We start from the raw sequence: 14,187 nt of genomic DNA on the forward strand, positions 1-14,187 counted from the left end.
ATAATATCTATGAGTTATGAGGTCTGAAACTGAACTGATGATTGTCGAGTGAGAAGGTGACTCGTAATGTATTGGTAAAGAGCTGGAAGATTTTGTAAGTACAGTACTTTCATACAGTGACAAAACACAGAAGTAAATGTGTAAAAGTAATGGAGGTTAGAGTGGGTCAGGGAAGAAAGCTGACTTGTGTAATGATTGCCTTGATCCGGAACATAGAACTGAGTAATGAAGCAGCAAGAAGACTGCCTAAGATTTTTTGGTGTTCACCACAACTTAGGGATGTATGGCTTTAGTATGGCATTAGTTTGAAAAATGAAGAACGAGAGCAGTGGAAATGGGATTGTATGTGGGATGTGTATGCTGAATAGGACAAGAAGCAGAAAATTCATGAAATGTGGAATACAGAAGTATGATGATAATAGAGTAGAAGAGTGTGCGCTTAGCTTAGTATGGCCACATAGTGGATGTAAATACCCTGTAGGCTGGTGAAAAGAGTATAGGTGAGTTTGAAGGTCTGAGGTGTGGTAAACCAAGACAAAAGTAAGTGAATATGGTAAATGAGTGTGTGAGAAAGTAGGGTATGTGAAGGTGATGAGGTTAAGAAACTGGGTGAGTTTGGAGATAGGAGGAGTGCAGTAAGCCATCAAGGTGGATGGATATGGTACATGAGTGTGTGAGAAAGCAGGTTATGGATATTGAAGAGACTAGGAAACTGACAGGAGGTTAAGTTGGTTGAGTAAATTGTATATGTAGATGCACATTACATGGAAATGGAACTCTTTTCTTCAAATTGATGATTGTCTGATTGGCTGTCTGACAGGTGTAAGCAAAACATATTTATTAAGAAAAATAAAACAATAAAATGTTCAGATGGCTTTGACCTGTGAAGTGGATCCTGGATCCTGGGGGCTTGAGTGATATTTGAATTATTGTCAGGGCCATTTCATGTGGTATGCTGGTGTTAGTTTTCCCACTTCGTCCTTTCTCTCCCTTTGTTTGTTGCGAAGAAGATCAGGGTGATGACGGTGATCATTTATTATTATTATGATGATGATAATGATGATGAATTTGTTTGACTTCAATGTGTTTCTGTTTCAGTTCCCATTTTATCTGCTTTCCTTCACCAGTTTGAGCAGGAGAAGGGCACAACAGCTGAGGACCAGAATTCATTATTTGAGGATGTGGTGAAGGGAGCAGGAGAGCGACTAGATGAGGAGTATGACCTTGATGACATGTTCATGAGCAAGATTGCCACTAAGGACACCATGGCTAAGCAGGCTGAACGTGATAGGCTGAAGGCCATACAGGTGAGCAAGTGTTTTGTATGTACTATAAATGTACAGGCATTTCTCATTATACTCGAAGTAGCCCTTTCTGACATTTTTTCTTACTGTGAAGTTCTCATTAAGTTAAAGAAACTTGCTTATGCAGGTTTAATTACTGCCTATGAATTTGAGTTTCCCACAATTTACAGTAGCAGTTATATGTAAAGTGTTGTGATAGTTTGGAACACATCCCCAGCATATATTGAAGATTTACTGTACAGCATAAAAACAGTATTAGCAAATCCCATTTTACCTTCTTTTGAGATGTCGGGACCCAAGGCTTGACGGCTAAATGGCCAGTCTGCCACCCCCATTGGTCTGTCTGTCTATCTATTGCCAGAGGCCTCAATCCCGTTCAGGGTGGCCACAAACAAATAGCCTCCATGTTGCCCTGTCCCCCGCCATTTCACTGCCCTGCTTCCAACTCACACCCCCCTCTCTCATATACCTCTCCATCCCATCCCTCCACCTCATCCTCGGCCTCCCCCTCCCTCTTCCCCCCTCCACCTCACTCACATACACTCTCTTCGTCAGTCTCTCACCCTCCATCCTCTCCACATGGCCAAACCACCTCAGTGTGTTCCTCCTAACGCTTCCTATCACATCCACATCCACACCACAATGCTCCTTTATATCCTCATTTGTCAGCCTGTCTCTCCATGTGACTCCACAGGCCCCTCTTAAATAACTCATTTCCACTGCTCTCACTCTTGACTTGTGTCCTTCCAACAACGTCCAAGCTTCACTTCCATACTTTAGAGCTGGTATCACAATACTGTCATGTAACTTTTTCACTTCCATGCTCACTTCTCTGTTTCTTATCACTGCTTTCAAGGAACGAGCAACCTTTCTCCCTTGTTGTACCCTTTCAAGCACTTTACCCTCCAAACTTCCATCCTTACTCATCACACTACCCAAGTACAGTACTTAAACGTACTCACATTTTCCATTTCCTCATCATCCATCTTCACTGTACATTCACTGACTTCACCTCTTTCAAAGACCATCACTTTACCCTTCCCTACATTCACCTTTAGATTCCATTTCTTACACACTCTCCCAGACTCATCCACCAAGCCTTGCAGCTCCCCTTCGTCTTCGCTCAACAACACAGTATCATGTGCAAACAACAGTACAGGGAGTTTCCAAACACTACCCTCTCTCACCAGGGCCACTCCAACATCCACTGCCCTACCTTGTACCTCTTTTATTACCCCATCCATGTACAGATTGAACAACCATGGAGACATGACACATCCTTGTTTCAACCCAACCTTCAAAGAGAAAAATTCATTCAGTTCACCATCTACACGCACTGCAGCCTTAGCACCATCATACATACTCTTCACAGCATTCAACAACTTTCCATCTACTCCATATATTCTTAATACTTTCCACAATCCTTGTCTATCCACCGTGTCCTATGCTTTCTCCAAATCCATGAAAGCCGGATACAACTTCTTTCCCTTCTCTAGAAACTTTTCCACTAAAGATCTGAGAATGAATATCTGATCTACACAACCTCTTCCCTTCCTAAAACCTCCTTGTTCTTCTCCAACTAATTCCTCTGTTATTTCCCTAACTCTTTCAGTAAGTATCCTACCATACACTTTTCCTATTACACTAAGAAGACAAATGCCGCTATGATTACCACACACTTCTTTTTTCCCTTTTCCTTTGTACAAGGGAATAATTATACCTGAATTCCAATCCTCCGGGACTCTACCTTCCTCCCAGGCCAATCTGCACATCTTCCACATCCATTCTACTACTGTCTCCCCCATGCTTCAGCATTTCACCACACACTCCTTCAATTCCTAGGGCTTTCCCCAATTTGACATTCTTCATTGCCCTCATTGGTGACATGAAAAAAAAAAAAATCATCTGTAGAGGATGTAACCAGTATAAATATTACCATGACTGGGGTGTTCTAACCACTAGGCACTCAGAAACAAACATTGTTAAAGGGGCAGGATGATTTTACCCATATCACAATACCCAAGTTGATGAGAACAGAGTGTATTTATCAGTCTGTCTAGGGGAGTGGCATTGGAAGGAGAAAGTTAGGGTATGAGGGGAGGGGATGGATGTGAGGGGAAGAAGGTTTAGGGTTGGTGTGAGGGAGTAGGGTTTGGTTGGGGGGGAGAGAGATGAGTGGGAGGGGGTATAGCCTGAGACATCAGTTGCAGTCCCCCCATGGTATTGCTCAGGCCATCAGTTGCAGTTTATGGATTAAGTTTCAGGACTAAGTAGCCCAGCCTTAGACCCCCATGTTTCTGATGGAGCAAAAAAGGATTGGATGATGGACAGAAAGATGAGCCTGATTGACTATGGTCCTGCTGTTATATGTGTCAGTGGACCCAACTGGACCTGAATGGCCTTTGAAATGGTCTGAATGGAGCCAGATTATTTCCTATTGTTGTTAGTGAACCCCAGTCTGTCTGGCTGAGCTGACCCATCTACCTCAGACAGGTATCTGTCCTTCAGGGCCGTCCCTTGTGGTGAACCAACATTCCCTTGCATCTGATAATGCCTCACTACTGCGAGGTGTGAGGAAAAATGTGGAGGCTTGGTTCCTGGATAGATGCTGCATGTCCCTCTCCACCCATTTAACAGGGCCACCATAGCAGGCTCCCCTTCACGCTCTAATTTGGCTATATGATTACCACTCAGCGTTGTGATGGTTTCCTGGGTTGCAGGAAACCATTAGACATGTCATTCAGTGTAGAGCCACCTGAAGTGGAAAGAAGAGTACAGTAGTAAAATGTGACAGGAAGAAAAGGGAAAAGTAGGAAGGGAGGAGGGCAGAAACAGAGATAGAATGAGAAAGAGGAAGGAAGAAGTAGGCAGCACTGCATCAAATGAATGGATAATGGTTACCACCAGCTACCACCAAATAATTTCCTGTATCCCAGGAAACCATTTACAATAGCACATGTGTTAGTAACTGTATACAGTACAGTAGCCAACAAATGGATGCTTGGTGATCTAGTGGGATGAGATGCTCCATCCAAATGTGAAAGGTTTAGAGTTGGTTTGTTGCTTACATAATGCCACTCAAGGAAAGCAGTGTTGGAACTAACTACCTTAGCCCTGGGTCCCTGTGCACTTGATGGGGCAATATAGAACTGGATCATGAATAGAAGATGTATAATGAACCTAAGTTAGCAAGTTGATTGGATTTGAAATCTTCCCCATAAAAGACCAATCTCATGTTGTCCACTGGACTGATTTACTGATAAATATACTCTCTCTACTTTAACTTGGCCTTAAATTTCTGTCTCCCAATCTTGAATGCTAAGCCTTATGTAAAAGAATATAGTGCCAGTTAGGAAAAAGTGCTATGGAAAGGATGCAGGGCTGTAGTGTTGTCTTAGTCTGCAACTGAACTGCAGGAAATAAGCTTCAAAAAGATAGAAATAATTGTCAAGTTAAAGTGAATGAATGTGTCAGGCAGGAAAGGAATGGGCTATTTTGAATTTTTTTTTTTCCCTCTGATGGTGTTGTGGTGAACTGCAGGAAAGCAGTCAAAGACAGCTGTTTTTTCTTTAGGTAATATACTGAACATCATGTGTTTCTTATGGTATTTTCTTTAAACTTTATCTTTCAAAAGTTTTGTTCTGCAAAACAAATTCTGGCAATACTCAGATGATATCATTAGTGTGTTCATAGCCCAGAAAAGTAGGAAGATTCTTTTCAGATGTCATTACTCATCAAAATTGCTGCCAAGAACACATTTTATTAGCTATACTTAAATTTGGTGATTGTGTTATTGGCTACAACAGGCTCTGCAGAAAGTATATCAGTTACTTAGTGCTTGATGTTGCTTCTGGTGTTAACAAGAGTGTGTCTATGGAACTTACTGCCCAGGATGAAATTTCAGTTTTTTGACAGGCTGTGACTTTCTTCTCTGCTGTATAATTCCAGCTGGCTCTTGGACATTGTTAGTTATCCAGCCACCATCAAAATCACATGGAGGCTGTGGAATATGCTGTTCCCGTATGTCACAATCAGGAACATTGTTTTGTGTGCGAGTTTACCCGCATGTTGCAGCTCAAGAGTTGAAGTAAACCATATATCCATAATGACTTACTGGTGTTTTAGTGTTCATGACAAGCATATACACATAAACATATTGGGACTTAAAGGTACTGATGTTCAGCCAGGAGTACAAATTCACCTGCTAGGGCACTGTGTCTGCTTTGAGTTTAGGGCACGTCCCTCACTTTTCTTTCTTTCTAACCATATAATCACATGTTGATGGAGGAACATGCCAGGACTGTCTCAGCTTAGGAATAATATCCAGCAGAAGAAGAGAAAAGCAGAAGTGCTAAAAAATTTGCAGACATATGTCCAGTGTACACATGCATGCACAAGTGTCTGGTCATACCCATGCACTCAGAATGTAGTAGTATTAATGGATGTGTAATTTTCCATATCTGCCATAGGAGCACAAGCGATCAGAGCGTTCCCTGGAGTCCTGCCGGTGGTGTTTTGACAACAAAGAGATGCCCAAGCACCTGATTGTTGCTCTGGGAACTAAGGTAAGAATTCAGTTATGAAAAGTTAGTTAAACTGGAGATCAGGTGAGATGATAATACTGTAGTAGGAGAACAGAGTGAATATAAGTTTGTGTAGTTTCTGGAAGAAGAATGCATAATCAGCAAAAATGAAACTGATATAAATTTAAAGAGTACCATATATGCTGAAAATCTGAGATGGATTGAAGGACTGTATTGATGGGCTGCCATTGGCCCTGGGAAATATTATGAAAAGAGTGAAGTGTGGCTGCAAGTTTGGTAATTACCCACTCAATCATCACACTTAGGCAGAATATTCAGTCCCACGTAAGTAGTCAAAGTCAAAGCTGAGATTCACACTGTATTACAGGTCATGTTGTGAAGCTCAGATTTCTATTGTTCCAACAGTTTCCAGCAGCTGTTTGGACTTAAAAGATATTAGCACGTGATGAAACTTTCAGATGATAGAAAACCTCAACAGTACCATAGTCAGCCTTAATATGGGGATTTCTTAAGAGGCAGCATGACATCATTTGATTTGATTTTTGTCTGCTTTGAATTATTACTAAGGGATCTTTGTGTGTGGCATGTTAGGAGTGTAATGCTGTATGGTATTGAGACCTGGGCAGTAAAGGAAGAGGATATTCAGAGGCTCAAACATACAGAAGTGACAGAGATTAGGTGGATGTACAGTGCGTCCTTGAATGCATGGCCTGGAAGGGTTAGGTTTACAGTGGGAGAGTTGAGAGGTAGGATGGGGACTGGAGTGCATTGGTGTTGTGATGAGAGGTAGATTGAGATGGTTTGGACATGTGGAGAGGATGGAGGATAATAATTGGATGCAGAAAGTAAGAAATGTTAACGTTAGGGGTAGGGTTGCGAGAGGTGGACTGAAAAGACCTGGGACGAGGTCATTGAATGTGACCTCAGGGATAGGGGACTGAATGGGGAAGCTGCCAGAGATCAAGCAGCACAGAGAGCTGCAAGTAGGTGACCAAGGCCAAGGCATACAAGCATGTTGGAGTCTTTAAAAATGAAACAAAATGAAATGAACAACACAAACCAGTGTTAGGATATGGTTAATTGGAGACCTGTAATACACAACCACCACAAGTGAACTCTTAGAATGCTCCCAAGTATCAGACTGCTAACAGATAGGCAGCGTCCAGGATGTGTTGTGGACTGACACCATACAGAAGGATCAGTTTGATTAGGCTGGGTAAATACAGAAAGATCAATTTGATTAGACTGGGTAAATATGGGGAGGTTTGAGTTTTTATGGGGTAGAATTTTGTAGGCTGGACTTACACTACCCTGAACTTCGATGTTTTGCCCTTAGAAAACTTCTCTGGATGACATTTTCTGATGCTGGATATTTCATGATTTGTATTTAGATGGATGAAGTGAATTCTTCATGGAAGACTTTACAAATTTATATCCTTGAATATTGTGTATTTATTATTATTATTATTACTGTATTATCATTATTTCCTCACCCTGCCCTTGGGTAGGAAAGGAGGTCCGGATGATGATTATTATTATTATTATTACCACCATTATTATTATAATTATTTGAAGGAGGGAGGAGGCGAGGTAGGCCAAGGAGAAGGTGGGTGAGTGTGTGAGGAAGAGAGGTATGGAAGTTGTTGAGGCTAGGGGACTGACGAGATCGAGCTGGCTGGATGAATGTTGTGAAAAGAAGTGTATGATCAGAGATTTGGCACCTTTTTTTAATGTGACAGCATTTGGATTGACTCTAACAGATATCTTTATGTGAAGCTACAGAATGTGGTGAAAGTTTTTGGCATATCAGATAGAGCCAGGATTCCGGGGGCTTGAATGATGAGTGAGTGGAAATGTGGCCCATTGGAGTGGGCAAAATTGGGCTGTCTGGATGCTGCTACTCCTTACCCTGGCCTAGGGTGGGAAAGGAGGTCCGGATGATGATGTTGATGATGATGATTATTATTAGTATTGTGGTTGTTGACATACTTTTGATGATTTTATTCAGCTTAGGAGAGCCACCTAGTAGCAAAGGAGGTATGTTTCTCTGAAGCATGGGAAGAATTTATTGAAAAATGGTTCATAATAGCAAAGAAATTAAAAGTTCAATACATTATATCTTCCTTCAGCATCCTGATGCCCCAAAGTTATGCATTTCCGTTACCATGCTGTTGAAGGGTCTCCTTCTTTTGTACTATATCTCTCCTTGTCTCAGGATCCTACCCTACTGTGTCTTTAGGCAGTGGAAAAATTATGATGATGATGATGATGATGATTTCTTCATGCAGCGTACTGATTCCTTAAATATTCATTTCTTAAGACGTGTATTTCCCTCCCGGATACCAGTGCTATGTGTGCTTGCCTCCTCATCAGTCCCTCACCCCCGGCCACTGCCTCATCGTACCTATCCACCATGTGCCTTGTGCTGTACAGGCTGATGAGGATCTTTGGGCCGAGATCCAGGTACAGTTATAACCATCAATCTGAGTACATCATTCATTATCTTAACCCCTTCAGTCCAAGTTTGTCTTTCATTTTCATAATCCCATCAATTTGATTATGTCTTATTTTAATCAAACCACCATTTGATGATTTTATGCAACTTAAGAATCACTTTTAGTGAAGGTGTTAATGAAGGGTATACCAACCCCTACTGGTTAAAAGGGTCTCCCTACTGGTTAAAAGGGGTATACCAACCCCTACTGGTTAAAAGGGTCTGAAGATAGCAAAAATACATTGAAAAAAGGCATCGTTGGATTGAAGAGGTTAACACTGATTTGTATGTTACAGTTGTCAAGAGAGGAAAAGATACAGGTAATTCTCCTTTTTCCAAAATAATGACATCTTTTTCCATACAGTTGGTACTTTATATTATTGGAAACCTGTATAATGTCATTACCAGTATAGGTTACAACAGAACTTTAGTAGGCATTGCTGATGTGATCTTGTGAAGGTTTGTGGCACATGGGAGAACTGCTGGGCCTCAGGGAAGACTGTCAGGCCAGTGTCCAGTGTTGGACATAAAAAATAAATAAATAAAAACATAAATAAAGGCAATTTATAGTAATGACTTGCTGTAGTTAGCGGGAGATAAAAGAATTAGAGTAACCCTGGTCTGTCAGGCTGAGCAGAACCATCAACTGCAGCAAGCAGTTGCCCCTGCAGGGTCATCCCGTGTGATGGATTGATGTTTTCTTGCAGTGAACAGCACCTTGTCACAGTGAGGCACAGGGAAATGTGTCAAGGTTTGATTCCCAGATGGATGCCACATTTGCATCTCCCCACTCAATTAGTAGGGGCACCATAGTAGGGTTGACATCACCCCATTATTTGGTTATGTGGTAGTTGTAAATGGTTTCCAAGGTTACAGGCAACTGTCAGGCTTGTCACTCAGTGTAGAGTCACCTAAGGAAGAAGTAGGCAGTACTACATGAAGTACAGTATGCAGATGATGGTTGCTACAACCAACCATGAGTTAGAGAAAGGTAGGATGGTAAACTGCTGGGATGGGAGGAATTAATGTGTTGTTGCTGTTGTTGTTTTTGTTACCCCAGGCAGATCTGGATGCGAACCCAGTAGACTGAAAGATTTTTGTTGCCTTGCCTGGACTTTCCCACAGATCTGTTGTTGATGTTATGCTTGAAGGTTTGTCTGTGTTGTGAGAGTGAGGTGGATGTCAGATAGTGGGGTGTGGTTTGGTAGCAGTGAAGACAAAAGAAGAAAAATGGAGTGTGGAAATATTATAGACCATAAATTTTGCTTTGCATTTGCTATTTCAAAAGTAGCCTGTGCAGTAATCTTGAAACAGTTGGCAACCTAGGTTTCATGCCAAAAGATCATATGTCACTTTATGGAATTAGGGATGACTTTTCATTTCTTAGAGAGCAATGATAATATTGATTTATGCAAGAACTTTATATGTAATATGTAGAAGAGAGCAATGACAATATTGTTTTATGCAAGAACTTTATATGCAGTATGTGGCATATGTCAGAGTTCTATAGCTTTACCTAGTTACTTCTTTCTTCAGAATTTCCGAAAGTCTTTGGTAAAGATGTTCAGCTCCCGTGATGAAGACTGTGTATTCTTTGAGACAGTGAAGAGGTTGCGACACTTCCCTCACATGGCCATCACCTGTGTTCCTCTTCCAAAGGAGGTTGGGGAAATGGCTCCCATGTATTTTAAGGTAGGCACTGAGGAACTTGCATCTTTATTTTAAAATTTCCACACTTTTAACTTACTCAGTAGTGCAGTGTCACAATTAAATACTGTACAGGTATTGTATTTTTGCAGATGCCAGTTTTATCGAGCTTTGGGAAATCTACCCCTCAGAATGGTTAACCATATTTCAAGTAACCAACTTAAGAGTTGTCTCATACTTCAGTTGTTTATTCTTAATTTAGTCAGTGTAAAGAAATTTCAGCTGCTTAAACAGTCAGGTTACTGCTTTTAGGCCATATCCAGAGTTTTCATAAAGTCAGTACTGTATTCCTTTCCTTTGTCCTTTTTGTTTGAATACAATGAATAAACTTCAGTTTCTGAACTGTGGCCTTGAGAGACTTACCATTAGATGTACTTTAAAAACTGAGTACCATTTATTTAAATTTATATAATATAATGAACTTTAGGAGTTAATGACCCACTTCTTCCCCAAGTAATTTTGTTATTAACTGTGGATCAGTCAGTGAATCAGATGACCATTGATTCCTTTCTTGTAATATCATAAGTAAGATCCTTAGATTTGTGTGAATTTCAAATGGACTACCCATTGTTGAGAAGTTACTTTTTTTTTCAGGTTAAAAAAAAAAAATGCAGACACAGGAATCTCTAAGTTTTGTTGACCTTGGCCAGAAAGAAGACAGAAATAAGTCAGGTTTAGTATCAGTATTATACACCTGCTGTTTTGTATGTCCGACAAAATGTTTTTCAGGTTATGGCAGATTTCTCCAAAAATGGCACTGTGTTTTATTACACTACATGTTTCAGAAAGCAATCCTGGAATGTGAGCAAGAGTGGGCACAGAACAAGAAATTAGTGGATCTGAAGAATCGTGACGTGCGAAGTTCAGTGCCACGGGGACTCCCATACTTCTTTGTCGACTTTGGCATGGAGTCAGGGTTTGCACATGTCATTGAAGATGAGCAAGATTTCCCTAATAATTTTGCCCAGGTAAGCTAGCACAGCAATTTAGCATAAAAATGTTTGCTCAGAGATGATTATAGTCCCTGGACCTGGACGTTGACAGAGAACTGTAGTTCATGAAGCTCAGTAACAGCTTTACACCCTTTCAGCAGCACCTCATTGTGACTAGCATCATATTGTAATGTTAATCTCTTTTTACAGCTTGGCATTTACGGCAGGGAGATGGCAATTTTAAGTTGCATTAAAAAGGATGACTATATTACACCACGCCCTCATTTTACGATGAGGATGTGTTTTTAAAAAGTCATTGTATATTGAGCCATTTATAACATGGGTTCAGTGGGGATATGTTTTTGGCCAAGGGTCACCCATCTAACAAAGTCTAAAAACAAGTTTCCGACACCTAAACTGGTTGTTATTTCACTTTGCTGCACTTCACTTGCTGCTTGCCACAAAAATTAAGTCTAAAAACAAATTGCCAATTCACTTAAACTGGTAGTTATTTCACTCTACTCCTGGGCACTTGCTGCTTGAACTTAACGCCATATTGTTCCATCATTGACACTAATGCACCCAATAGTGATGAGTGCAAATGCCATCTTGGAACAAACAGATTACTGTAGGCTTGCATGAGGGTGATTGCGTAAACAAAAACAGTGATTCTTATCAACCAGTGAGGTTTTGTACGGGATCATAAGCACCATGTAGGTGAAAATGCTATTGTATATAGAAAAAAGGTCATAACTTTTTTATCATCATATAAGCAATTCATCACATATTAATTCATTGTATAATGAGGGTCTGTTGTACTGTACAGTGCTGTACTTGACTTGGAGGAGTTAATTATAAAACGCCTCATTTCTGTTTTCATATTGAGCTTTCATGCCAAATACTGTAAGTCCTCTCAGTGACAACAATGTTATTTATGTTATCATCATCGTCATCATTATTATCATTTAATTTTTTTGTCTCACTTTCTCTCCTAGGAATGGGATGAGGTAGAATCTGGAAAATATGAAAAGAGAAAGTATGAATGAGGGAGAACTATCAAGAGCACGCCCAGTGAATTAGGCAAGACACTCATTCATACATTTATTGAGCCTCTGGAATCCTGGCTCCATCTCAGAGACCTAATAACACTGTTGCAATTTATGATCATAAGTCAGTGGAGTAGGTACTGAAATAGTAGATTACCAAAATAATAGAATCTGAAATTATAAAACTGTGGTAAGTAGGGGCACCCACCATGCACTCATTCAGTTTAATGCTAATGTCAGATGACTACACTGAATGACAAACCAAATTGTTCCCTGTACTTTCGGAAACCTCTTACTGTACTATGGTGGGTGATATTCACGTACAGTAACTATCAAACGGACACCTGGTGGTCTGGAGAAGTCCGGTGCATCAACCAGCTGTGGCCCATAAGAATTTATATCCAAAGGATGATTAAGCAATATTGCTTACATAATGCTGCTCAGGGATTTGCAACTGGTCATTCTTTGCCTTAAATGTGAGGACTTAGTAACCAAAGGTAGGTTCCCTAAACTCCTTATAGGACAGGAAATGATTGGATGATGGATTAATGAGAATACTATAATAGAAATTTATTGTGTGCTGTATTTCACCTTCCAGGAGATAGTGGGAGGGATGTTGGACCTGGATAAGAACCTGTGGCGTAAACCTCATAAGGAAAACTTTGATTACCAGCGAAGGAAGGTCATGGAGTTTAGTAAATGGTATAAGGAGTTTGATCCCACACAGGAAGATAAGGAGTAGCTAGCATTGCTTCATTCTTGGCATTTTTTATTTTTTTTAGTTGGGGGGGGGAGATTAAGAGCAAAAATGGGTTATCAATTATTAGGTGATGTATACATTTTCTAGTGGTAGGTGGTGGCGACCATCATCCACTCACTTGATGTAGTGCTGCCTACTTCCTTAGCCTTTATCATTCTTTTTCTCTGCCTGCCCTCGTCTCTTCCTATTTCTCCCATCTTTCCTGTCACTTCTTATTGCTTTTCTTTCCTTTACAAGTGGCTTTACGTTGAGTGACAAGCCAAATGGTTTCTTGTAAGCCAAGAAACCATTTACAACGCTGGGTGGTAACCATATAACCAAACCATACGTGCTCCCTACGTGTCGACAAGTGGGTTGGTGGAGGGTTAGTGCCCCTCCCCGTAAAACAAATAACTCAAATGGCTACCCTTTACGGGATTATGGCGTCTGGCAATAGATAGATACATTTTCTTTTTTGTATTGTTTACAAAAAAAAAAGAAAATGAATACAGGTACATTACCTAATATTTTATAACCCATTTGCCTTTTGGGGGGGAGAGGGGAATTAAGGCAAAAATGGGTTATAAAACATTAAGTATTATATGCATTTTCTTTGTACAAAATGATAATAATTATATGAAGAGGTCAGTAATCAGTCATCAGAATATGGTGGCCAGAATTTATTTATTCTTTGTCATTTATGTAAATTCATCCCCTTTAATTTTATGAAATTAATAAGTTATATGACCAGTCAGTTTAATTCATTTGATAATGGTACAAGAAAACTGTCATCAGCTAAAAAAAAAGTAATAATAATAATAAACTTTACCATAATTTTTCTGTCTGTCTATAACACTGATTATATTGGATTTGTCATTGCCAGTGAATTAATGTTCATTATAATAATTAAGTTTTTAATGTTATTGCATTATCCCAGTCTGTTTGGGTGAGCAGATTCATTACCTTTAGGCAGGCAACTGCCTCTTTGGGGCCATCCTACAGTTAGCCACAGTAAAGTATATACACTGTAGGAAACCAGCACCCCTTTTAGGTAGACAGTACCTCACCAAGGTCAGACCAGTGTCCTTCCCCACACCAAGGTGCAGAGAAATAAGAGGTTTGGCTCCTGGGTGGATGTTGTAGTAAGCACCATAACATGTAGGTTCCTCATTAGAGTCTAACTTATAAATTCATCATTAAAATAAATTGCATCAGAAACTTCAGAATACTCAACAAAATCTGTAATACGTGAACAGACAGACACAGTACGGTACAGCATTTGTATAATATTGTAGCATCAACGTTTTATTATATTACAGTACCAGTGATAATGTGCAAGATTAAGAGCAAATGGTGAAAGCTGGATTGATAGGAAAAGGAAAGTGGTCTCTGAAGTCAGGGAAAGGAAAGAAGGACTTGTT

General features: G+C 40.2%; 1 protein-coding gene across 3 annotated transcripts in view; it reads left to right on the forward strand.

The window, feature by feature from the left end:
• Nucleotides 1-13,602, forward strand: part of LOC145410792 (CWF19-like protein 2) — a 38,397-nt gene extending 24,795 nt beyond the window's left edge. For 2 of the 3 annotated variants that reach the window (XM_080280900.1, XM_080280901.1), the window contains exons 12-17: nt 1,128-1,307; nt 5,774-5,869; nt 8,195-8,311; nt 9,879-10,034; nt 10,835-11,017; nt 12,626-13,602. In XM_080280900.1, the coding sequence (XP_080137026.1) occupies nt 1,128-1,307; nt 5,774-5,869; nt 8,195-8,311; nt 9,879-10,034; nt 10,835-11,017; nt 12,626-12,769 (876 nt within the window). In that variant the 3' untranslated portion in view covers nt 12,770-13,602. Of the gene's footprint in view, nt 1-1,127; nt 1,308-5,773; nt 5,870-8,194; nt 8,312-9,878; nt 10,035-10,834; nt 11,018-11,976; nt 12,046-12,625 lie in introns of those variants that run through there. The other variant, XM_080280902.1, reaches the window with a different exon arrangement.
• The last annotated feature ends 585 nt before the right edge of the window (nt 13,603-14,187 follow it).

Source organism: Coenobita brevimanus, chromosome 86 (assembly GCF_032717465.1).
Source record: "Coenobita brevimanus isolate Jiangsu-jjx chromosome 86, ASM3271746v2, whole genome shotgun sequence".
Classification (NCBI taxonomy): Eukaryota; Metazoa; Arthropoda; class Malacostraca; order Decapoda; family Coenobitidae; genus Coenobita; species Coenobita brevimanus.